Source organism: Theropithecus gelada, chromosome 16 (genome assembly GCF_003255815.1).
Source record: "Theropithecus gelada isolate Dixy chromosome 16, Tgel_1.0, whole genome shotgun sequence".
Taxonomy (NCBI): Eukaryota; Metazoa; Chordata; class Mammalia; order Primates; family Cercopithecidae; genus Theropithecus; species Theropithecus gelada.
This window is the reverse complement of record NC_037684.1, coordinates 11,985,810-12,010,359: the sequence shown is the minus strand read 5'-3', so window position 1 is coordinate 12,010,359 and position 24,550 is coordinate 11,985,810. Positions and strand designations below refer to the sequence as shown.

General features: G+C 42.0%; 1 protein-coding gene and 1 pseudogene across 2 annotated transcripts in view; one reads left to right on the top strand and one right to left on the bottom strand.

Moving 5' to 3' along the window:
* The first annotated feature begins 6,677 nt into the window (after positions 1–6,677).
* Positions 6,678–24,550, top strand: part of APPBP2 (amyloid beta precursor protein binding protein 2) — an 80,280-nt gene continuing 62,407 nt past the window's right edge. The window contains exon 1 of one of the 2 annotated variants that reach the window (XM_025362597.1): positions 6,678–7,124. In XM_025362597.1, the coding sequence (XP_025218382.1) occupies positions 7,111–7,124 (14 nt within the window). In that variant the 5' untranslated portion in view covers positions 6,678–7,110. The remainder of the gene's footprint in view (positions 7,125–24,550) is intronic. The other variant, XM_025362596.1, reaches the window with a different exon arrangement.
* LOC112609198 lies at positions 18,739–19,129 on the bottom strand (annotated as a pseudogene).

Here is a 24,550-nt window from a genome sequence, read left to right as displayed (position 1 = left end):
TTTGATACAGGCATGCAATGTGAAACAATCACATCATGGAGAATGGGGTATTCATCTCCTCAAGCATTTATCCTTTGTGTTACAAACAATCCAATTATGATCTTTTGGTTATTTAAAAAAAATGTACAATTGTTATTATTGACCACAGTCACCCTGTTGTGCTATCAAATAGTAGCCTTTATTCATTCTTTCTATTTTTTGGTAGCCTTTAACCATCCCCATCTCCCTCCCAACCCCCCACTACCCTTCCCAGCCTCTGATAGCTATCCTTCTACACTCTACGACCATGAGTTCAATTGTTTTGATTTTTAGATCTGACAAATAAGTAAGAACATGTAATATTTGTCCTTCTGTGCCTGGCTTATTTCACTTAATATAATGATTTCCTGTTCCATCCATGTTGATGAAAATGACAGGATCTTTCTTTCTTTTGAGACGGAGTCTTGCTCTGTCACCAGGCTAGAGTGCAGTGGTGCAATCTCAACTCACTGCAACCTCTGAATCCCACATTCATTCAAGTGATTCGCCTGCCTCAGCCTCCCAAATAGGGGACTAGAGGCGTGCACCACCACGCCCAGCTAATTTTTGTATTTTCAGTAGAGATGGGGTTTCACCATGTTGGCCAGGATGGTCTCAATCTCTTGACCTGGTGATCCGCCTGCCTCGGCCTCCCAAAATGCTGGGATTACAGGTGTGAGCCACTGCGCCTGGCCTGGATCTTTTTTGTTTTAAGGCTAAATAGTACTCCATTGTGTATATGTACCACATTTTCTTTATCCATTCATCTGCTGATGAACACTTAGGTTGCTTCTAAATCTTAGCTATTGTGAACAGAGCTGCAACAAACATGGGAGTGCAGGTATCTCTTTGAAATACTGATTTCCATTCTTTGGGGTCTATACCCAGCAATGAGATTGCTGGATCACACAGTAGCTCTAGTTATAGTTTTTTGAGGAACCTCCAAACCATTCTCCATAGTTGTTGTACTAATTTACATTCCCACCAACAGTGTATGAGGGTTTCCTTTTCTCTATATCCTTGCCAGCATTTGTTATTGTCTGTCTTTTGGATAGAAGCCATTTTAACTGGAGTGAGATGATATCCCATTGACTACTCTTGCTCTTTTTTTGGTTTCCATTGGCATGGAATATCTTTTTCCAACTCTTTACTTTTAGTTTATGTGTGTCTTTATAGGTGTAGTGTGTTTCTTGTAGGCAACAGATCAATGGGTCTTGTTTTTTCACCCATTCAGCCACTCTGTGTCTTTTTATTGAAGAGTTTAGTCCATTTACATTTGATATTACTATTGATAAGAACTTATTCCTGTCACTTTGTTTTCTAATTGCTTTGTAGTCTTGTTTCCTCCCTGTGTTTTCCTCTAGTGAAAGTGATTTCCTCTGACAATATTATTTAGTTACTTGCTTTTTATTTTTTGTGTATCCATTGTTTGCTTTTTGGTGTGAGGCTACCATGAGGCTTGCAATACGATCTTATAACCCATTATTATAATCTGATAAAAATTTAACACCATTTACATAAACAAACAAGAAAAAAAAACTAATAAAAACTCTATGTTTTAATTTCATCCCTTTTTTTTTAACTTTTTGTTATTTCTATCTTATTATATAGTCTATGTCTTTTAAAGTTGTCACAGTTACTATTTTTGATTGGTCCATCATTTAGTCTTTCTACGTCAGTTTCTATACCACAGTTACAGTGTTATAATGTTCTGTGTTTTTCTGTTTATGTACTATTACCAGTGATTTTGTACCTTCAGATGATTTGTTGCTCATTAATATCTTTTTCTTTCTCATTGAAGTATTCCCTTTAGCATTTCTTGAAGGACAAGTCTGATTTGAAATTCCTCAGCTTTTGCCAGGGAAACCTTTATCCACAACCTTTGGGAGTTTGATTATTAAATGCTTTGAGATAGTCTTCTTTGGGTTAAATCTGTTTGGTGTTCTATAACCTTCATGTACTTGGATATTGGTATCTTTCTCTAAGTTTGGGAAGTTCTCAGTTATTATCCCTTTGAATACACTTTCTACCCAATCTCTTTCTCTACCTCCTCTGTAAGGTCAATAACTCTTAGATTTGCCCTTTTGAGGCTATTTTCTAGATCTTGTAGGCATGCTTCATTATTTTTAATTCCTTTTTCTTTTGTCTCCTCTGATCATGTATTTTCAAATAGCCTGTCTTCAAGCTCACTAATTCCTTCTTCTGCTTGAACAAATCTGCTACTAAAAGACTCGAGGCTGGGTGTGGTGGTTCACACCTATAATCCCAGAACTTTGAAAGGCTGAAGCAGATAGATCACTTGAGCCCAGGAGTTCAAGACCAGCCTGGGAAACATAGCAAAAACTCTATCTCTACAAAAAAATACAAGCCGAGCATGGTGGTACACACCTGTAGTCTCAGCTACTCAGGGAACTGAGGCAGGAAGATTGCTTGAGCCTGTGAGACTGAGGCTGTAGTGAGCTGATATCCTGCCACTGCACTCCAGCCTGGGTAACAGAGTGTGGCCTTGCCTCAAAAAAAAAAAAAAAAAAGATTCAGATGCTTTCTTCAGTATGCTAATTACATTTTTCAGCTCCAGAATTTCTGCTTCTTTTTAATTATTTCAATTTATTTGTTAAATTTTCCGATAGAATTCTGAATTCCTTCTTTCTGTTATCTTGAATTTCTTTGAGTTTCTTCAACATGGCTATTTTGAATTCTCTGAAAGGTCTCATAGTTCTGTTTCTCTAGGACTGGTCTCTGGTGGTTTCTTTCTTTTTTCGAGACAGAGTTTCACTCTCGTTGACCAGGCTGGAGCACAATGGCGTGACCTCAGCTCACCACAACCTTCACCTCCCAGGTTCAAACAATTCTCCTGCCTCAGCTTCTCCAGTAGCTGGGATTACAGGCATGCACCACCACACCCAGCAAATTTTGTATTTTTAGTAGAGACAGGGTTTCTCCATGTTGAGACTGGTTTCAAACTCCTGACCTCGGGTGATCTGCCCACCACGACCTCCCAAACTGCTGGGATTACAGGTGTGAGCCACCGCGCCCGGCCGGTTTCTTTAGTTTATTTGGTGAGGCCATGTTTTCCTGGATGGTGCTGATGCTATAGATGTTCTTCAGTGTCTGGGCATTGAAGAGTTGGATATTATCAGAGTCTTCACTGTATGGGCTTGTTTGTACTCATCCTTCTTGGGAAGGCTTTCCAGATATTTCAAAGGACTTCACTACTGTGATCTAAGCTGTATCTGCTTTAGGAGGCACCCCAAGCCCAGTAATGCTATGGTTCTTGCAGACTTATAGAGGTATCACCTTGGTGTTCTTGGGTAAGATCCAAGGAAAATCCCTGGATTACAGGCAAAAACTCTTGTTCTCTTCCCTTACATTCCTTAAACACACAAAGTCTCTCTCTGTGCTGAGCTGCCTGGAGCTGTGGGAGGGATTACCCCAAACCCAGTAACACCATAGTTTTTTGAAGTTCTTACAGACTCTTAGAGGTACCACCTTGATGGTTAAGGACAGCATCTGGGAGAAATTCTCTGGATTACCGGGCAGAGACTCTTGTTCTCTTACCTTACTTTCTCCCAAACAAATGGAATTTCTCTCTCTGTTCTGAGCCACATAAAGTTGGGAGTGGAGTGACAGAAGTACCCCTGTGGCCACCACCACTATGACTGGACTGCGTTAGAGATGAAGCCAGCATAGCATTGGGTCTCACCCAAGACCTGCTGTAACCACTCCCTGACTACTACCTATGTTCACTGAAGGCCCTGGGGCTCTACAATTAGCAGGTGGCAAAGCTATCCAGGCATGTGTCCTTCCCTTCAGGGTGACGAGTTCCCCCAGGCCCTGGGTAGGTCCAGAAGTATACTCCAGGAGTCATGGACTAGAGTAAAAAATCTCAGAAGTCTACGTGGTGTTCTATTGTACTGCAGCTGAGCTGGCTCTCAAACCATAAGACACAGTCCTTCCTACTCTTCCCTTTTCTTTCCAAAAGGAGACTAGCTTCACTCTGTAGCCACCACCACCACAGGCCACAGGGAGTACTGCCAGGCTACCACCGATGTTTCCTTAAGGCCCAGGGGCTCTCAAGTCAGTGTGTGGTGAATGCTGTCTGGCCAGAGACTCACCCGTCAGGGCAGTGGGCTCTATTCTGGACCAGGGCAGGTCAGAAATGCCATTTAGGAGTCCAGTCCTGGAATCAGGAACCAACCCCAAAGGCCCACTTGGTGCTCTACCCCTCTATGGCCATGCTGGCACCTGAAGCCAACAAGTCTCAGAGGCTCACCCAAGGTCCTCAACTTAGTACCCGGGTATATCTGCTGGTTATTTAGGGCCCAAGGGCTCTTCAGTTAGAAGGTGATGAATACTGCCAGGACTAAGTCCTTCTCAGGGGCCTTATCCTTTCCGGCAGTTTATCTGCTCTTGGTCAGGACCTCCTAGTCCATCACACACATCTGAATAACTTTCAATCTGAAAGCAGTGAAGAAGGGATTAAGAGGCCCTTTCATCCAGAGTCCCCTTTGTGACTATATATATTTTTTAATGTCTAACTCAGTGATACATGGTTTGGCTCTGTGTCCCCACCCAAATCTCATCTTGAATTGTACTCTGATCATTCCCACGTGTTGTGGTAGCGACCCAGTGGGAGATCACTGAATCATGGGGGTGGTTTCTCCCATACTGTTTTGTGGTAGTAAGTCTCATGAGATCTGCCGGTTTTATAAGGAGAAACCCCTTTTGCTTGTCTCTCTTTGCCTGCTACCATCCACATAAGATGTGTACTTGCTCCTCCTTGCCTTCCGCCATGATTGTGAGGGCTCCTCAGCTGTGTGGAACTGTTAGCCCAATAAATCTCTTTCTTTTGTAAATTGCCCAGTTTCAGGTATGTCTTTATCAGCAGTGTGTAAATGGACTAATATACTCAGCATCTAAGGTCCATATAGCAATCAATATGTGTGTCTGACACACCTTTACCTGTTTACAGGACCTTAGTACAGATCCTGATTTAGCCAAAATGTCCAAGAACATGTGCATTCAATTTCAGGGGATTCATGGATCCCTTCAGGTAGGATTGCTAGATAAAATACAGATGTTCAGTTAAATGTGAATTTCAGATGAACAACAAAGTTTTTTGTTGTTGTTGTTTTTTGAGACAGGGTGGCTCACTGCAGCCTCAACATCCTGGGCTCAAGTAATCCTCCTGTCTCAGCCTCCTGAGTAGCTAGGACTACAGGTGCACACCACCACACGTGGCTATTTTTAAATTTTTTTTGTAGAGATGGGGGGCTTGCTATGTTGCCCAGGCTGGTTACAAATAAGTTTTTAGTATAAATATGTTCCCTGCAATATTTGCAGAGATAATAGATAATTATTCTTTTATGTGGGGCAGGGATCCTGAGCTTCAAAAGCACCAGTGTCTACTTAGTGATGAAGGATTTGCTGAATGAACTAATACACTTGAGTGACTCCGAAGGCATGAGCAAAACTATTGCATGGAACATACTTACATTTCAAAACCATTTGTTGGTTATATGACATTAAGATGTGACTGGGCATTTGTATTTTTTCACTTGCTAAATCTGCCAATCTGATCTTGAGGCCATCCACAGCTTTACTAGGTTCATAGATTATAGAACAAGAATTTATATAGACTGAAAAAGATTAAGAGTGTTTGTTTATTTTTTTTGTGGAATTATTTAATCACTTAACCCCGAAGTAGCAGGTGAAGGGTAAACTGAAAGAACTCTTTCCACTTCTTTTAGCTCTAAATATCCACCAGGACATTATTATTATTGCTGTTTTCAGGACTCACATCGTTATACAGTGACTATGAGTTTGATAGTGTCACCAACCATTATGGCCAATAATTTCCATGTTAAATTCCTAGAACAGAAAGATGTTGCATCAAATTCTTGAAATCGCAGACTTAGGAAATTAAGTTACATAAACAGCAGATGTTCAGGCTGAGGAAGGAAAGAAGTTGATACAAGTACTCCCAATTATTCAACAATCCCTTGAAGCCACCACTGTAACCAAGGGAATTGAAACACCATTAAGTCCTATCACGGCCACCACTTAGCCTTTTTTCTCTTACTATTATTTGTAATTCCATAATCAAGCTAGTTTTCCTACTAAGTTCTAGGGCAGGAGTTTTCTTTTTTCGGAAATTTTATTTGGATAAAGAAACATGGTCAAAAAGTTAAAACGGTGTATGCAAACGGTTATACAAAGAAAAATAAGTCTCTTCCATCGTTACCCCTAGTTCCTGGACCGCGGGTTCTTAACTTGGGTTAGGAACTGCAGTCTAAGGATTTTTAGAGTAATGTGAATTTTCTCAATGCATAATTTTCAATGTGCAGATAATTTTGCTCGTTTGTGGGGAGAGGATCCAAACTTTTACCTGAGCCTTAAAAGGGTCCGTGATGCAGAGAACCTGCTGAAGTAACCGATGCGCCCGAGTGACTCGGAATGGGGGGTGCAGATATCCTGTAATAATTTGTCCCCGTGTGAAAAGTCTACCCCCATCCACTCCACTCCCCTCCACTCCCCTCCACTCCGGGGCCGCTTGGAAAGCACGCTCTCCGTGGGAGGAATCCAGCTCTTCCTAAGTTTTCCGCCTGCCGCATTCCTCCCCTCCGGCGCGTCGGCGTGCTTTTACGTCATGACGCCGCACACGCAGCCCCGCCCCTGCAGAGATCGGCGCTGGGACGGAACCCGGGTTCCTCTCAAACCCGGAATGTGAGGCTTTGGCCTTGGCTGGCCCCTGTTTTGTGTCCCACTTTTTACTCGGGCCTGCGTCCGCTGCCGCCGTCCCTCAGTTTGCCCTCGGAGAAGGCAGGGCGGCCGTGCCTCCTGCCGTGCGCCCGCGTGGCTGCCACCGCCCCTCCGAATCCTCCGGGGCCGCAGAGGGGTTCGCTACGGAGGGAGGTGCGGGCCTTCGGGAGGAGGAGGCGGAGGAGGCGGAGGAGGAGGGAAGGAAGATGGCGGCCGTGGAACTAGAGTGGATCCCAGAGACTCTCTATAACACCGCCATCTCCGCTGTCGTGGACAACTACATCCGCTCCCGCCGAGACATCCGCTCCTTGCCCGAGAACATCCAGTTTGATGTTTACTACAAGGTATGCGCCGTGGGCCTCCTCTCTGCTCTCCTCCAGCAACCCCGGGGGCCGCACCCCCTTCCACGTCTGCGAACCCCCGCAGTTAACCCCTCACCCCTCGCAGCAGGCTTGCCTCCCGAAACGTCTGGTGTGGTGTCCGCGTTGCCAATGGAGAAGCACCCTATCTGCCCATGCCGTCTCTTAAGCTTTGGGGCATTGAAATCTTCCTGAGGAGTCTTGTCCCCTTTTGGTGTTCCCTTCTACACAGTGGCCCTCTTGGGTAGGCCTTTTGCGTGGACTTCCTCTGTCGCGCCCCTGTCCCATCTAGTCCTTTCCTTCTAGCCGGTATCTTCAAGATATTTTCCACCCTCTCCATCCAGTTAAGTGTCAGCATCAGCTGGACTTTTTTCCGTGCTCCTCCCCCGACCCCTTCCTACTTTCTCATCTCGCCGCCTTCCTTACCCGAGTGTTTTGGTGTTTTTGCTTCGTGTTCCTTCGTTTCTCCTTTCCCAATTGGGAAGGAGTTAGAGATTATTGGAAATGATCTGTGTGTTTTATTTGCATGTTCTTTAAAGCTTTGTTTTTTTGTGGGAGAGGAGGGGGTCTGTACTTGAAGTTGAATTAGGGATTTTGTGAAAATGGGAGTGCTGATCAACTGTTTGAAGAGGACAGGGAGAGATCTTTACTGAAAGAAAAAAATACTTTAGATTGTGTTCCTGTGTTTGAAAGTTGCAATCTTGCAGCATTCTTAAATCGCTCCCCCTCAAAAATCTGAACAGAAAGTCTCCCAAGCCACTCTCCAAGGAGTTTCAAGGGTAAGTGTCCTTAGTTGTGGACTATTTTTGCTGTGTTTTGAGAGTGTGGAGAACTTTATGGACTCAGAGCCTGCCTTTTTCTTTCCCCCACATTTGAATGTGAACACTGGATTTATTATTCAGCCCTCCTTGTCTTGAATCTGCGTCGATAACTCCTAAGTAGAATGTAATTTATTTTTTTGACCTTAAATACTTCCTCTTGATCTGTAAGTTGACTGGAACAGTGTAAACTGACATTTTAACAAATGCGTATGTTCTTATGTATGTACGGTGTTTTATGGCAATTGTTTTATGGGGAAGATTGCCTGCTTTCTCCACCCCTAGAAAGTTTTTTTTTTTTTTTTTCCAGAATTAGCAGTTGATGGACTGCATTCTACTAAATCCAGCTGCTTTGCACCAGTTCTAACAATTAAAGTGGGGTTTCCCCCCTAAATATTTGGAGAAGATTCATTTAGGTCATGCATATTATTATTTTGGATTTAGAGAAAAAGCTCCCTTTATTCCTAATCCCTTTGATACGTTGATTTACTTTTGTGTATATCTAAGGAAATTTTGTTCATTTAAGATACATTCCTCCCCAGGAAGGACAAATTAGATGTGTCTTTCTCAGCCTGGGAAACTGCAGCTTTGTGTGTGCTCTCTGTCCATTTTATTAAATCATATGTAATCTTGTACCGCGTATGCAATCTCTCAGAGGAAATCATTGGGAATGTCATCAAAGTATATTTACTAGTTGAATTTGCTCAGAATACTTGAATGTTTTTTAGTAACTTTCACTTCTAATTGAAGCTTTTCATTTGAAGATTATTAGTATGAACAGATGGTGGTTTTGTCAGAATTTCTGTTTCACATAGTTCACAGTTTTAATATTGCTCCTTTTTGGTACACTTTTACTTCTTATTGGGAGTATGGCATTGTGCTAAGATGAGGGAAGTGTTAAATATGTGCCTGTAACTGTGTTAAGTAGTTTTATGTGTTATCTTGTTTAATCTTCAGAATTAAACTGTGAAGTAGAGTACAGTATAACCCTGCTTTATTGGTGAGAAGGTTAAGTAATTTAATTAAAGTCTCAAACCTGATATTTAGTTTCTGAGTTCCTTGCTTTTTTACTTAGCTATCTATCTTAAGATAATGGATTATTTTAATGAAAGATATTATAACACTAATTTTTTTATTAGCCTCTGTAGAAGTAGAGTGAAAGTCAGTCCCAGGACTCTATTCTAGTCTTCAATGGAGATAAAAGAATAAATTATTCTTTTTATTAAAATAAAAAAAAAATAGATGGGGTCTTGCTATTTTGCCCAGTCTGGTCTTGAACTTCTGGGCTCAAGCTATCCTCCTGCCTCAGTCTGCTGATTAGCTGAGACTACAGGCATATGCCACTGCACCTGGCTTTTCTTCCTTTTGAACACTGTATTAGCATATAGATATAAGAAACTTTTTTTGTGGAGACAGGATCTTACTCTGTTGCCCAGGCTGGAGTGCAGTGGTGATCATAGCTTACTGCAACGTTGAACCCCTGGGCTTAAGCAGTCTTTCCATCTCAGCCTCCTGAGTAGCTGGGACTACAGGTGCATGCCACCCGTGCCTAGCTAATTTTTTGTATAGATGAGGTCTTGATATATTGCCCGGGCTGGAGAAACTTTTTAAAGCAATATAATTGCACACATAAATATAAGATACTCATCCCCTGCCCAACTTGTGAAAATTTTAGGAAGCTTACTGTTTACGATTTCCAATTTTCTGCACTTTAAAGCCAAGGAGAATTTCATAATTACACCTCTCTTGCAGTTCAAATTTCCATCAGTAGGCATAGTCATAGACAAAATGGTAGTATCTGTGGAATCGTAAATTTCCCTCTTCTGCTTGTTTGGTGTAGTACAGTATGACTGTGTTAATTTTTGTAATAGCTTCAGATAAAGGCACAATCATAAAGCATTAGGAGATGGGGTTATGAAATGAGTGGAAAGTAAGGAAGTAGGAATATTGACTGCTCCATAAGCAGGGAAGGGAGAGAATAGAAAGGGTAAAATATGAATTTTTTTTTTTTTTTTTTTTTAAAGAATGGAAGACATTAGAATATATTTGTTGGCTGAATGGCAGAAACCAAGAGAGTGAGGTTGAATATCCAAGTGAGGTGGGAAATAAGTTTTGGAACAAGGTCCCTGAGCAGGAACATGAGTTGATGAGTCTTGCCTGTTTTTGGTCTTTCCTCCTTCACCGTGCATAAATTAAGGTATTATCCTTATATTGGAGTTGGGGAAAGAAATCTTCTAAGATCAGAATGAAAGAATTAAAGATATAAAGGCGCAGGGCTCACACCCATAATTCCAACACTTTGGAAAGCTGAAGCAGGAGGATCGCTTGAGCGCAGGAGTTCGAGACCAGCCTAGGCAACATAAGTGAGACCCCCGTCTCTACAAAAAGTAGAAAAAATTATCCAGGCATGGTGGTGCCTGCCTGTCATCCCAGCTACTCGGGAGGCTGAGGTGAGAGGATTGCTTGAGACCGGGAGGTCAGAGCCTGCAGTGAGCTGTTATTGTGCCACTGCACTCCAGCCTGGGCAACAGAGGGAGAGCCTATCTCAAAACAAAACAAGTCATTAATATAGGTAAGTTTGTAAGAACGATTGTCATGAATGAGGAGGTGAGTTCATTTGCTGAGGGTAAGTGATAGGAGTGGTAGCTTTTATGTAGAAAGTCTAAACAGAAGTTGGGAATGTCTAGTGAGGTGTATGAGAAGGAACGATGACTAAAAATATGTAAAACAATTGACAGTTCAATAAAAATCAGAACCCTACAAAATACAGTCATGTGTTGCTTAATGACAGGGATATGTTCTGAGAAATGCATTAGGTGATTTCATGCTTGTGGGAACATCAGAGAGTATACTTATACAAGCCTAGATGGTATAATCTATTACACACCTGGGTTATATGATAGCCTATTGCTTTTAGGCTACAAACTCGTACAGCATGTTACTTTCCTGAGTACTGTAGGCAGTTGTAAGATGATAGTAAGTACTTGTGTATCTAAACCAGGGGTGTCCAATCTTTTGGCTTCCCTGGGCCGCATTGGAAGAAGATAAATTGTCTTGGGCCACACATAAAATACACTAACGATAGCTGATAAGCTGAGGAAAAAAAATCTCATAATGTTTTAAGAAAGTTAACGCATTTCTGTTGGGTTGCATTCAAAGATGTTCTGGGGACCAGTTGCGGTGTCTCATGCCTGTAATCCCAGCTCTTAGGGAGACAGAGGTGGGAGGATAGCTTGAACACAGGAGTTCGAGGCCTCCCTGGGTGATAAAGTGAGACCCCATTCTTCACAAAAAGAAAAAAAAAAAAAGTAACTCAAAGCTGACCTAGGCCACATGGGGCCCACTGGCTGTGCATTGGGCAAGCTTCATCTAAACATAGAAAAGGTACAGTACAAATACAGTATAAAAGATAAGAAATGGTACACCTGTATAGGGCACTTACTGTGAATGGAACTTTTAGGACTGGAAGTTGCTCTGGTAAGTCAGTGAGTGGTGAGTGAATGTGAAGGCCTGAGACATCACTGTACACTACTATAGACGTTATAAACAGTGTATACTTAGTCTACTCTAAATGTTAAAAAAATAAAGTAATTGGACTACAGTGTCACTAGCTAATAGGAACTTTTCAGCTCTATTATAATCTTATGGGGCCACCTTTGTGTCTGCAGTCGGTTGTTGACTGAAACTTTATGTGGCATGTGATTGCAATGGCTTGGATTCTGAAGTTTTCTCTCCAAGGGCGTGCAACCATTTTGGTATAAAAGCTGATAAGATGAAGTGAAAGAATTGTAAGTCAGATGGAGTGATATATGCCTGTAGTCCCATCGTAGCTACCCAGGAATCTGAGGCAGGAAGATGGTTTGAGTCCAGAAGTTGGAGGTTGTAGTGTGCTAGCTGTGGTTGTGCCTGTGAATACTGCACTCCAGCCTGGGCAGCAAAATCATCTCTTAAAAGAAAATTCTAGAACTCTATACAGAGTGGAAGGAAATAGAGACGGGGCTGGGTTTTTATTCTGAAGAATGAAGTTTATGGCCAGGCGTGGTAGCTCATACCTGTAATCCCAACAGTTTGGGAGGCCAAGCCGGGGGGGTCTCTTGAGTCCAGGACTTCAAGACTGGCCAGGGCAATGTAGTGAGACTCCATCTCTAAAAAAAAGAATGAAGTTTATGATCTTTTTATTTTAACTACTGAAGGTCTATTTTGTGTTTTTTCCAAATACAAAGTCTGCCATAGAGTTAAGCTTTGTCTGGGTGAAGTGTTTCAGTAGTATGTTCTATGTATAGGTTTCACTGTCTTAATGATTTTTTTTTTTTTTTGAAACAGTCTTGCTCTGTTGCCTGGGCTGGAGTGCATAGGCACAATCTCAGCTCACTGCAACCTCTGCCTCCTGGGGTCAAGTGATTCTCCTGCCTCAGCCTACCAAGTAGCTGGGATTATAGGTGCCTGCCATCACGCCCAGCTAATTTTTGAATTTTTAGTAGAGATGGGGTTTTATTACCTTGTTGGCCACGCTGGTCTTGAACTCCTGAACTCGGGTGATCTTGGCCTCCCAAAGTGCTGGCATTACAGGAGTGAGCCACTGCACCCGGCCTCCTTAATGATTTTTTAAAAAATTAAAGTATTATGCTGAAAAGAAAAAAGAAAATAAAAATAAATACTATGCTGAAAACCATACTAATTAGGTTTTGATTTAGGATCAGACTTAATTTTTTATTTTTCTCTGTACATTTCAGTTGTATAGCTATATACAGCCTGAACCAACATTCAGTTTTCTGAGAATTTAAAAAAATTCACTGATGGCCAGGCATGGTGGCTCATGTCTGTAATCTCAGCACTTTGGGGGCCATGGTGGGAGGATTTTGCTTGAGTCCAGGAGTTTGAGACCAGCGTGGGCAACATAGTGAGATCCCATCTCTAAAAAAAAGAAAAAATTAGCCATGTGTAGTGTTGCATGCCTATAGTCACAGCTACTCAGGAGGCTGAGGCAGGAAGATTGCTTGAGCCCAGGAGGCTGAGGTTGCAGTGAACTGTCATTGCACCAGCATACTCCAAACTGGGTGACAGGACGAGACCTTGTCTCAAAAAAAAAAAATTAAATTTGGCTACTAAAATTATAAAAGTGTCAGAATAAATTATTGGGTCAATATTTTGCAATGGGAAATGACCAGAATGTCTTCTTTAAAGAAATTGTTTTTCTTTCTTTTTTAAGACACAAGGCCTCCCTCTGTGTCCCAGGCTGTAGTGCAGTGGCATAATCATAGCTCACTGCAGCCTTTGAACTCCTGGCCCCAAGTGATCCTCCTGCCTCATCCTCCGTGCATGCTACCACACCTGGTTAATTAAAAAAAAAAATTTCTCCTTCCTGTAGGAGATAACAACAACAAAAAACACCTTAATTTTTTTTTTTTTTGGTAGAGACTGACTGTATCTCACTTTGTTGCCCAAGCTGGTCTTGAACCTTAGCCTCAGGCAGTCTTCCCACCTCAGCCCCGCAAAGTGCTGGCATTACAGGTGTGAGTAACTGTGCCCAGCCTAAAAAATTATTTTTAAGGTAATGTACAAATTATGAAAATGTCAAACACTATAAAAATAAGTGGCCAGGAGCAGTGGCTCATGCCTGTAATCCCAGCACTTTGGGAGACCAAGGCAGGAGGAGGATTGCTTGAGCCCAAGAGTTCGAGACCAGCCTTGGCAACATAGGGAGACACTGTCTTTACCAGAAAAAAAAAAAAAAATTATTCAGGCAGAGTGGTACATGCCTGTGGTCCCAGTTGCTTGGGAGGCTGAGGTGGAAGGATCATTTGAAGCTTGGGAAGTCGAGGCCACTCAATGAGCTGTGATTGTGCCACTGCACACTAGCCTGGGCAACACAGCGAGAACTCTCAAAGGAAAAAAAGTAATGTAAAAATAATTTTAAAATCTATCTTTACCTCTTGTCTTATCTTGCCAACACTGTAATGCCATCTTGGCATGAAGAAGGCATTTCTAAGAATGAAACCAAAACCCAGAAGGAAAAAAAAGAAATTGTTGTGTTGGAATGCATTAGAAAGTAGAGCCAGGAGCAGTGGCTCACTCCTGTAATCTGAGAACTTTAGGAGGCCAAGGTGGGAGGATGACTTGAGCCTAAGAGTTTTAGATCTGCCTGGGCAACATAGGGAGACCCCGTCTCTACAAAAAAATTAAAAATTATTCAGGCGTGGTGGCACATGCCTGTGGTCCCAGCTGCTCAGGCGGATCGCTTGGGCCTGGGAGGTTCGAGGCTGCAGTGAGTGATTATCATGACACTGCACTCTCAGCTTCCGGAATGAGACACTGTCTCTCACACACACACACACAAAAAGGTTGGGCATGGTAGCTCATGTCTGTAATCCCAGCACTTTGAGAGGCCGAGACAGGCAGATTGCTTAAGCCTAGGAATTCAAGACTAGCCTGGGTAACATGGCAAAATGGTGTCTCTACCAAAAACAATAAAAAATTAGCCAGGCATGGCGACATACACCTGTAGTGCCAGTTACTTGGGAGAATTGCTTGAGCCTAGGATGCGGAGGTTGCGGTGAGCCAAGATCATGCTACTGCACTGCAGACAGATTGAGACTGTCTCAAAAAAAAAAAAAAATTGTAAGCACACTTTAAAAAAACACTATGCAAATGACAGCATTTGACAGATGAAGGGCATGTTTTCTAATACAGAAAGATCTAATACTAATCAGTTTGAAAAAGGCAACTAAGGCAACTAATTCATGTCCCAAAAACCAGCTTACAGAAGAGGAAATATGAATGGCCAATGAACATTAAAGGATACTCAACTGAAATACAAATTCAAATGCAAGATGAAGCCAGATGCAAGGTAATCATGATGATGATGAAAGAAGATCTGGAGGAATTAAACTTAATTGTTACTTAGCTATAACAATTAAGGTAATATGGTATTGCAAATAGACCAATGGACCAAAATGAACAGTCCAGAAACAGACTGGCACATATACTATAACCCGTATTATGATAAAAGTGACATGGCACTATGATAGGAAAAGGAAAGTCAAATCAATGGTATTGGTTAATTAATTTCTGTATCAGGGAAGAAAGTATCTTGACTTTACCTCACACCACACACAAAAGTCATTTCCAGATAAATTGCTGATCTAAATGTGAAAAAAGTGTTTTAGAAAAAAAGTTTCATGTCAGCAAAGATTAATTTGGATCTCAAAGTGGTTAAATATAAAGGAAGTGTGATAAATTGGTGCTATATTAAGAGCAAGAACACCTCATCAAAAGATATCATTAAGCAAGTGAAGAGTCAAGCCACAGAGTGGGAGAAGATATTTGCAGTACCTGTATCTGACAGAGGACTCCTTGTACACTAAAGAACTATACATTAATAGCAGAGAAAAGGCTGGGCGCAGTGGTTCATGCCTGTAATCCCAGCACTTTGAGAGGCTGAGGCAGGTGGATCACCTGAGGTCAGGAGTTCGAGACCAGCCTGGCCAACATGATGAAACCCCATCTCCACTAAAAATAAAAAAATTAGCCAGGCGTAGTGACAGGCACTTGTAATCCCAGCTACTTGGGAGTCTGAGGCAGGAGAATTGCTTGAACCCAGGAGACGGAGGTTGCAGCGAGCTGAGATCGTGCCATTGCACTCCCGGCTGGGCGACACAGCAAGACTGTGTTGCAAAAAAAAAAAAAAAAAAAACGCAGAGAAAAATACTCAGTTTTTTGTTTGTTTGTTTGAAGAGAATTTGAATAGCATCCCAAAAGAAAATACTCAAAAGGCCAAACATTTAGAAAGCCACTCAACCTTATTTTGTCTTCAGAGAAGTACTGTTTCACTGTACACCCATCATAGTGACTCAGTGAAAATGTTAGGAAGGATATGGAGAAATAAAAAACTCTCATACGTTGTTAATGGGAATGTAAGTTGATATGCCATTTTGGAAAAGTAGCATTATGTACTAAAACTGAACATAAACATGCACTCTAACCCAGTAGTGCTACTTCAAGATGTATGCACTTATGAATGTTCATAGCACTGCTATTCATAATAGCCCAAAGGTGGAAACTGTCAAATACCCATCAATAGAAGAATATTAATAAAGAGTGGGATAATCATATAGTTGAATATTACACAATGAAAATGAACAACAACTACTTTAAATAATAATATGAATGAATCTTGCAGATGATACTAAGTGAAATAAACCAGTCACAGGAATGTGTACCAGAGGTTCCTAAACTTTTTCCCTTTATGGTTCATGGCAACCCCAGGCCAAAAGAAATACCTGACAGTTCTGTTTATTAAGTAGTTAGATCCAAAAAACTTCATATTATTTATGTCCTAACAACTTAAGATCTGTTTTTTAAAATGCACAAAAATTGAAGAAAAAAACTTTCATTCTTAGGCAACCGCCTTAACTAATGGGATGTTTGTGTGTTGGGCACTGTACAGCATCTCAAACCTTGGAATCAGATTGGATACCACCACTCTCATCTTTTTTTTTTTTTTTTTTTTGAGATGGAGTCTCACTTTTTCGCCGAGCCTGGAGTGCAGTGGCATGATCTCTGCTCACTTGCGCCTTTGCCTTCTGAGTTCAAGCAGTTCTGCCTCAGCCTCCCCAGTAGCTTGGATTACAGGTGCGTGCCACCACACCTGGCTAATTTTTTATATTTTTGGTAGAAACAGGTTTCACTATGTTGGCCAGACTGGTCTCGAACTCCTGACCTCAAGTGATCCGCCTGCCTTGGCTTCCCAAAGTGCTGGGATTACAGGCGTGAGCCATCGTGCCCAGCTTCATCTGATGTTCCATATTGACTTTTGCATATTACTCTTTTTATCACAGCAACCACTGAAAACACAGCTTCATAAAGATGTCATTGAAAGCAATGTAGTGTAGCAATCTAGTATTTGGTATAGTGCAATGCAGATGTTGAATGTTGTTTCTCTCAAATTAAGAATATCTTGCAGTGCGTCAGGGTACCTTGTTGCAGTTTGGAAACTGGGTGTATAATAATGATCCCATTTATATGAAGTTCAAAACAGGCAAAATTTAGTTGTTGGAAGTAGACACTATCCTTGGACAGTAGTGATGATACAGGGACAGATATGAGGGGAGGCTTCTGAGATTCTGGTTATACTTTTTTATTATCTGGATGCTGGTTACAAGTGAAAATTTATCCAGCTTCACATGTAAAATATGAGTTGTGCACTATTCTGTATGCATGTTGTACTTTGATTTAAAATTTTTAAAATAGGCTGGGTGTGGTGGCTCATGCCCATAATCCCAGCACTTTGGGAGGCTGAGGTGGGTGGATTACTTGAGGTCAGGAATTTGACACCAGCCTGGACAGCATGGTGAAACCCCGTCTCTACTAAAAATACAAAACTTAGCTGGGCGTGGTGACGGGTGCCTGTAATCCCAGCTACTCAGGAGGCTAAGGCAGAAGAATCACTTGAACCTGGGAGGTGGCGGTTGCAATGAGCTGGGATTGCACGGCTGCACCCCAGCCTGGGCTACAGAGTGAGACCCTGTCTCAAAAGAGAAAAAAAAAGAAGTTTTAAAGTAACATCAGGCTTCACCTATCAGATTGTCATGCTTTAAAAATTCAAATCACTCATACCCTTTAACCAACAATACCATTTAAAGAATTTTTCCTCCAGGAATACTTGTTGAATGTGTGGAAAATCCTATTAAAGGATATTCAGTGTCTGTTCATAAATAGCATTGTTTATGATGGCAAAAATTGCAAACAACTTTATACTAATCAGGAATGGAATATCACAGTGCATTTATAAAGAATGAGTATTCTATATATACTAGAGTAGAGATGCCAGAACATAGAGCAAGTAGGGAGAATAAAAAGTTTGTTACAAAGTAGCGTGAATAGAATCATCTTATGTGTGTGTTTTGTTTCTGTTTTTTTGGTAGAAGTGGGGTCTGGCTCTGTTGCCCAGGCTGGTCTTGAATTCCCAGCGTTAGGCGGTCTTCCTGCTGTGGCTTCCTAAAGTGCTGGCATTATAGGTATGAGCCACTTTGCCTAGCCACCATTGTGGGTTTTTTGTTTGTTTGTTTTAAGATAGGGTCTTGTTCTGTTATCCAGGCTGGAATGCAGTGGTGCAGTCACCACTCAATACAACCTCTACCTCCTAGGCTCAAGTGATCCTCCCTAGTAGCTGGGACTTACAGGTGTTTACTGCATGCTCAGCTAATTTTTGTATTTTTTGTAGAGATGAGATTTGCCACGTTGTTCAGGCTGGTGTTGAACTCCTGGGTTCAAGTGATCTTCCTGCCACAGCCTTCCTAAGTGTTGGAATTATAGGCGTGAGCCACCATGCCTGTGTTTTGTTTTTTTTGTTTTGTTTTTTTTTTTTAATATGGGGAAAACATGTATATTTATGCATTTGCATTGAAAGAAGAATATAGGGGAACACAACAAAAGTTTAATGGTGTTTACTCAAGGGGTAGGATCGCAGTTGCTTTTTACTTTGTACATATGTGCTCTATTTTTTTCTTTTTTTGAGACGGAATTTCACTCTTTTTGCCCAAACTGGAGTGCAGTGGCATCTGCAACTTCCGTTTCCCAGGTTCAAGTGATTCTTCTGCCTCAGCCTCCTGAGTAGCTGGGATTACAGGTGCCCGCCACCACGCCCGGCTAATTTTTTGTATTTTTAGTAGAAACGGGGTTTCACCATGTTAGGCTGGTCTCAAACTCCTGACCTCAGGTGATCCACCTGCCTTGGCCTCCCAAAGTGCTGGGATTATGGGTGTGAGCCACCGTGCCCGGCCTCAAAATAAAAATGTGGAAAACAACATTTCTTTTGGTGCATCTATCTTGATACCATATTTCTCCGTGAGAAGCTTCAGCTGTTCCTCCTCCTTCGTGTCCATCTTCTGAACTGCCCTGTTGGCATTGTAGTACAAAACCACAAGTTATCTGTCACAAAAATTGAATCTCGGTAGGTGATCACAAGCATTCTCGGCAACAAAGATGTATTCATAGACCACATAAGCTGTTCCTCTAGTTTCAGGTGTGTTCCCTACTCTGATTTGATGAATAGGTCCATATTTCCCAAATATACATTGATTCAACTGTGATTTTGTATGGCAAATTTCTTACGTACAATATCCGATTTACTTCAGGTGGAAGTCGAATGCTTACCTTCTTGGCCGCTTGCATTGCTGTCTTGGCAGACTGATGAGGTTACTGTAGCAAATACTGAAATTCTTCTGGATAGCTTCCAAGCTCACTGGGCTTCAGGTGCTGCATAGCGTCAGGGGCAGGATATCAACACCCAAGCACTGCTGGAAGCTGTTACAGCACCCACAGAATAGCACTGTCTTATGCCAAGACACATCCGTGTAGCGTTCCATTTCGAATCGACTCCCTGGGCTTTTAAGTGAAGACTTTCAGACTTATTTCTGACACTGTATACTACATATTCAGCATTTCATTCTTTTTTTTCTTTTCTTTTCTTTTTTTTTTTTTTGAGATGACATCTCACTCTGTTGCCCAGGCTGGAGTGTAATGGTGCAGTCTTGGCTCACTGCAACCTCCACCTCCTGGGTTCAGACGATTCTCTTGCCTCAGCCTACTGAGTAGCTGGGACTACAGGCACGTGCCATCACACCTGACTATTTTTTGTATTTTTAGTAGAGACGGGAATTTCACTATGTTGGCCAGGCTAGTCTCGAACTCCTGACTTCGTGATCTGCCCGCCTCAGCCTCCCAAAGTGCTGGGATTACAGGCGTGAGCCACCACACCCGGCCCTATTCAACATTCTTGAGGTGCTAACCTGTACAGTTAAAATTAGTAAAAAGCCAGCAAAGTCAACTGAAAAAGTATAACAGATAATTTGGTAAAGGGGCTGATCACATGTGCAATATAGGAAGGATTATATCTGACTCAAAATAATAAAACACCTCTTTGGGAGGCTGAGGCGGGCAGATCACGAGGTCGGGACATCAGGACCATCCTGGCTAACATGGTGAAACCCCATCTCTACTAAAAATACAAAAAATTAGCTGGGCGTGGTGGTGGATGCCTGTAGTCCCAGCTACTTGGGAGGCTGAGGCAGGAGAATGGCTTGAACCCGGGAGGCCGGGCTTGCAGTGAGCTGATATTGGGCCACTGCATTCCAGCCTGGGTGGCAGAGTGAGACTCCATCTCAAAATAATAATAATAATAATGATAATAAAACACCTCAAGGAGTAAAAAGACGCCCAGAAGTCTTCAATAAATGTAGAAGAGACAATATTTTGTTCCTAGATTGGAAGATTTGGGGTTTTAAAGATGTAACTTTTCCCAGAATCTGTATATTCAGTGTGAACTTAATCAGAATCCCCAGAACAGTTCTTAGAACCAAGTTTAAAAAGTTAAAAATGTGTAGTGAGAAAAAAATATATCTGTTATATAATAGAGGGTTAAAGTTTATTAAGCATGTTCAAAACTCTTGCAAATCAATAAGAAAAGGAGGACTGAAAAGAAGTGTGCCATTATGTTGACAGTGATTTTCCTCTGTAGATGGTAACATTGAGCAATTCTTTATGAAATTCCCTACATTTTCTAATGTTTTTAAAAACTAATGTTTTTAAATACTGAAATCAGAGGAAACAAATGTTTTACAGTTCCTTATCTAGAATACAGAATGAGTTTTCTTATAGAGACAGAAAGTGTTTTTTGTTTTTTTTTTGAGATGGAGTCTTAATCTGTCACCAGGCTGGAATGCAGTGACGCGATCTTGGCTCACCACAACCTCTGACTCCCTAGTTCAAGCATTTCTCCTGCCTCAGCCTCCCTTGTAGCTGGGATTACAGGCATGCACCACCACTCCCAGCTAATTTTTGTATTTTTAGCAGAGATGGGGTTTCACCATGTTTTCCAGATAGTCTCGATCTCCTGACCTCGTGATCAGCCCACTTTAGCCTCCCAAAGTGCTGGGATTACAGGTGTGAGTCACCGTGCCCAGCAGAAAGTGTTTTCTTATAGCCATACTGCCCTCTCCTTCTGCCTCATGGAAACACTTTTGATTTTCACCACATATTGGTAGTGAAGCTTCAAGAAGAGAAGCTGAGAAACTTATCCCAAATATAGAGATTGTTGGTATGTATTGTGTTATGTATGACTGGTTATCTATCGCTGGCTAGGCTTTACATCTAACTAGATTTTTGTTTTGAATTTCCATTTGTGCTATGGTAACATCTCCTACCACTAACACAGTCATACTATTTTGAAAATTATGCCATTGACTTAGAAAGTGAGCTATAGAGTTGGAGCATCTCGGTAAATACACATAAGTTCGTTATTTTAACCATTGGGGGAAAAAACTCCTGATTTCTTGTTTCATGGATGATTGACCTAGTGACATCATCATCATAAACGGACAGTGTGTATATATATATATATATATTTATATATATTTTTTATTTATTTATTTATTTTTTTTGAGACGGAGTCTCGCTCTGTCACCCAGGCTGGAGTGCAGTGGCCAGATCTCAGCTCACTGCAAGCTCCACCTCCCGGGTTCACGCCATTCTCCTGCCTCAGCCTCCCGAGTAGCTGGGACTACAGGCACCTGCCACCTCGCCCGGCTAAGTTTTTGTATTTTTAGTAGAGACGGGGTTTCACTGTGTTAGCCAGGATGGTCTCGATCTCCTGACCTCATGATCCGCCCGTCTCGGCCTCCCAAAGTGCTGGGATTACAGGCTTGAGCCACCGCGTCCAGCCAACGGACAGTATATTTAAGTTTTAGTAAAGGGTTGCCCTTTTATTTGAATATTCTCTGAAATGACACTTTAAAGAAGCAACAACAGATAAAAGACCTTAATTGTAAGGTATAAAGTACAAAGAAAAGGAATATCAATATTCTAATATAATTTTTTTCAGAGTACATTTCAGATGAATTTTTTTCCCCACAGAAACAGGATCTCACTTTGTCGCCCAGACTCTGGTGTAGTGGAGCAGTTATGGCTCACTGCAACCTCAACCTCCCAGGCTAAGGCAGTCCTCCTGCCTCAGCCTCCCAAGTACCTGGGGCACACGCCGTCACACTTGGCTAATTTTTTAAATTTTTTGTGGCAATGGGGGTCTCCCTACGTTGTCCAGGCTGGCCTCAAACTGCTGGTCTCAAGCAATCCTCCCACCTTGGCCTCCAAGAGCGCTGGGATTACAGGTGTGAGTCACCACGCCCAACCGCAGATGAGTTTTTTACTTTTTAAAATTATTTGTTTTTGAGACAGGATTTTGCTGTGTTGTCCAGGCTGGAGTGCAGTGGTACAGTCATGACTCACTGCCGCCTCGACCTTCAGGGCTCAAGTGATCCTTCCATCTCAGCCACCCAATTAGTTGGGACTACAGGTATGTACTACCATGTCTGGCTAATTTTTTATTTTTTGTGGAGACAGGGGTCTCGCTACATTGCCCAGGCTGATCTCAAACTCCTGGTCTCAAGCAGTCCTCTCGTCTCTGCATGCCAAATTGCTGGGATTACAGGTGTGAGCCACCATGCCAGCCTTCAGATGAGTTTTGAGATCAGAGGATAATAATAAATGAATCATGTAAGTGACAATAACTCATGTTTGTTAAATGAAACATAGTCTTTTATGTTAGAGGTAAAGGATACACTTGTAAGACTTTCTTTTTTAAAAAAATTAAATACGTACAAAAATAGAATAGAATAATGGATTCCTGTCTGTCACCTAGCTTTAACAGTTACCAATTCTTGGCCAGTCTTGTTACTGAATCTGTTCTCCCATTCACTTTCCCCTTTCATGTGGCATTTGGAAACAAATCTAGACATCAGATGATTTCTTTGTTTTTGTTGTTTTTTGAGACAGAGTTTCACTGTTGTTGCCCAGGCTGGAGTGCAGTGGTGCAATCTCGGCTCACTACAACCTCCGCCTCCCAGGTTCAAGCAATTCTCCTGCCTCAGCCTCCTGATAGCAGGGACTACAGGCACACACCACCACGCCTGGCCAATTTTTGTATTTTTAGTAGAGATGGGTTTTACCATGCTGGCCGGGTTCGTCTCGAACTCCTGACCTTATGATCCACCCGCCTCGGCCTCCCAAAAGTGCTGGGATTACAGGCGTGAGCCACCGCGCCCGGCCTAATTTTTGTATTTTTACTAGAGATGGGGTTTCATCATGTTGGCCAGGATGGTCTCAATCTCTTGACCTCGTGATCCACCCACCTTGGCCTCCCAAAGTGCTGGGATTACAGTCGTGAGCCACCGCGCCTGGCCCAAAATATTTTTTTTTAAAAAGAAAATATTGAATGTATATCTTGTACTAGGCACTGTGCTAGGTATTGAGAATATAGTGGTAACTATGGTCACCTCATAGAATGTAGAGTGTGATGGAATAATATATTTAACAAATGACTGTTTAAGTGAATGCATGCATGTCTTGATGTTACCATGGAGGTAAAAAAACTGTGTGTCATGAGAAAGTTTAACAGGACACAATTTAGATTGCCGAGTCAGGGGAAGATCTCTGAGGAAGTGACATAGTAGTTGAGAGGATTTGGATGAATTATAAACTAACCAGGCAAAGAATCATGTTACCAGTGCTTCATGTAGAGGTAGTAGCATATGTGTGCAAAAATTATGAGCCAAAAGAAACCTAAGGTGGCAGGAATGTAGGAGACAGGGAGAAACAATAGTAAACAATGAGGTCAGAAATATAGGCAGGCATCAAGGCCGGAGGCAGTGGCTTGTGCCTGCAATCCCAGCACTGTGGGAGGCCTCGGTGGGAGTATCACTTGAGCCCGAGTTCATAGACCAGGCTAGGCAACATAGTGTGACCCAGTCTCTACAAAAAATAGGAAAATTAGCCAGGCATGGTTGTGCATGCCTGTAGTACCAGCTATTATCTGGGGCTGAGGTGGGCGGATTGCTTGAGCCCAGGAAGGAGATTGAGGCTCTAGTGAGCCATGATCATGCCACTGCCCTCCAGCTTGTGAGACAGAGGCCAGACTGTCTCCCAGGGAGAAAAAAAGAAAAAGAAAAAGAAAGAAAAAAAGGCCAGGCATGGTGGCCCACACCTGTTATCCCAGCACTTTGGGAGGCCGAGACAGGTGGATCACCTAGGTCAGGAGTTCGAGACCAGCCTGGCCAATATGGTGAAACCCCGTTTCTACTAAAAATACAGAAATTAGCTGGGCGTGGTGGTGGGTGCCTGTAATCCCAGCTACTCGAGAGACTGAGGCATGAGAATTGCTTGAACCTGGGAGGCAGAGGTAGTGAGCCGAGATGGCACCACTGCACTCCAGCCTGGGTGACAAGAGCGAAACTCCATCTCGAAAAAAAAAAAGCAGGGGTCACGTGGCTTTTAGGAGCTCAGAGGTAACATTACAGATTTTGGATTTTGTTCTACAGTGAGGGTGCCATTTAAATAAAGGTTTTAAACAAGAGAATGGCATGATACGAGTTTTTCTTTTTTTTTTTTTTTACGATTCTGGCTACTGTGTGGACAGTGATTTTGTGGGAGACAAGTGGTAGTGGAGAGACTAATTCTATCAAACTTTTACAGTAATCTAGGTGAAATATTTGAGATATAAATCCTATACATATATATAAGCATTGTATTATTTCACGTTCT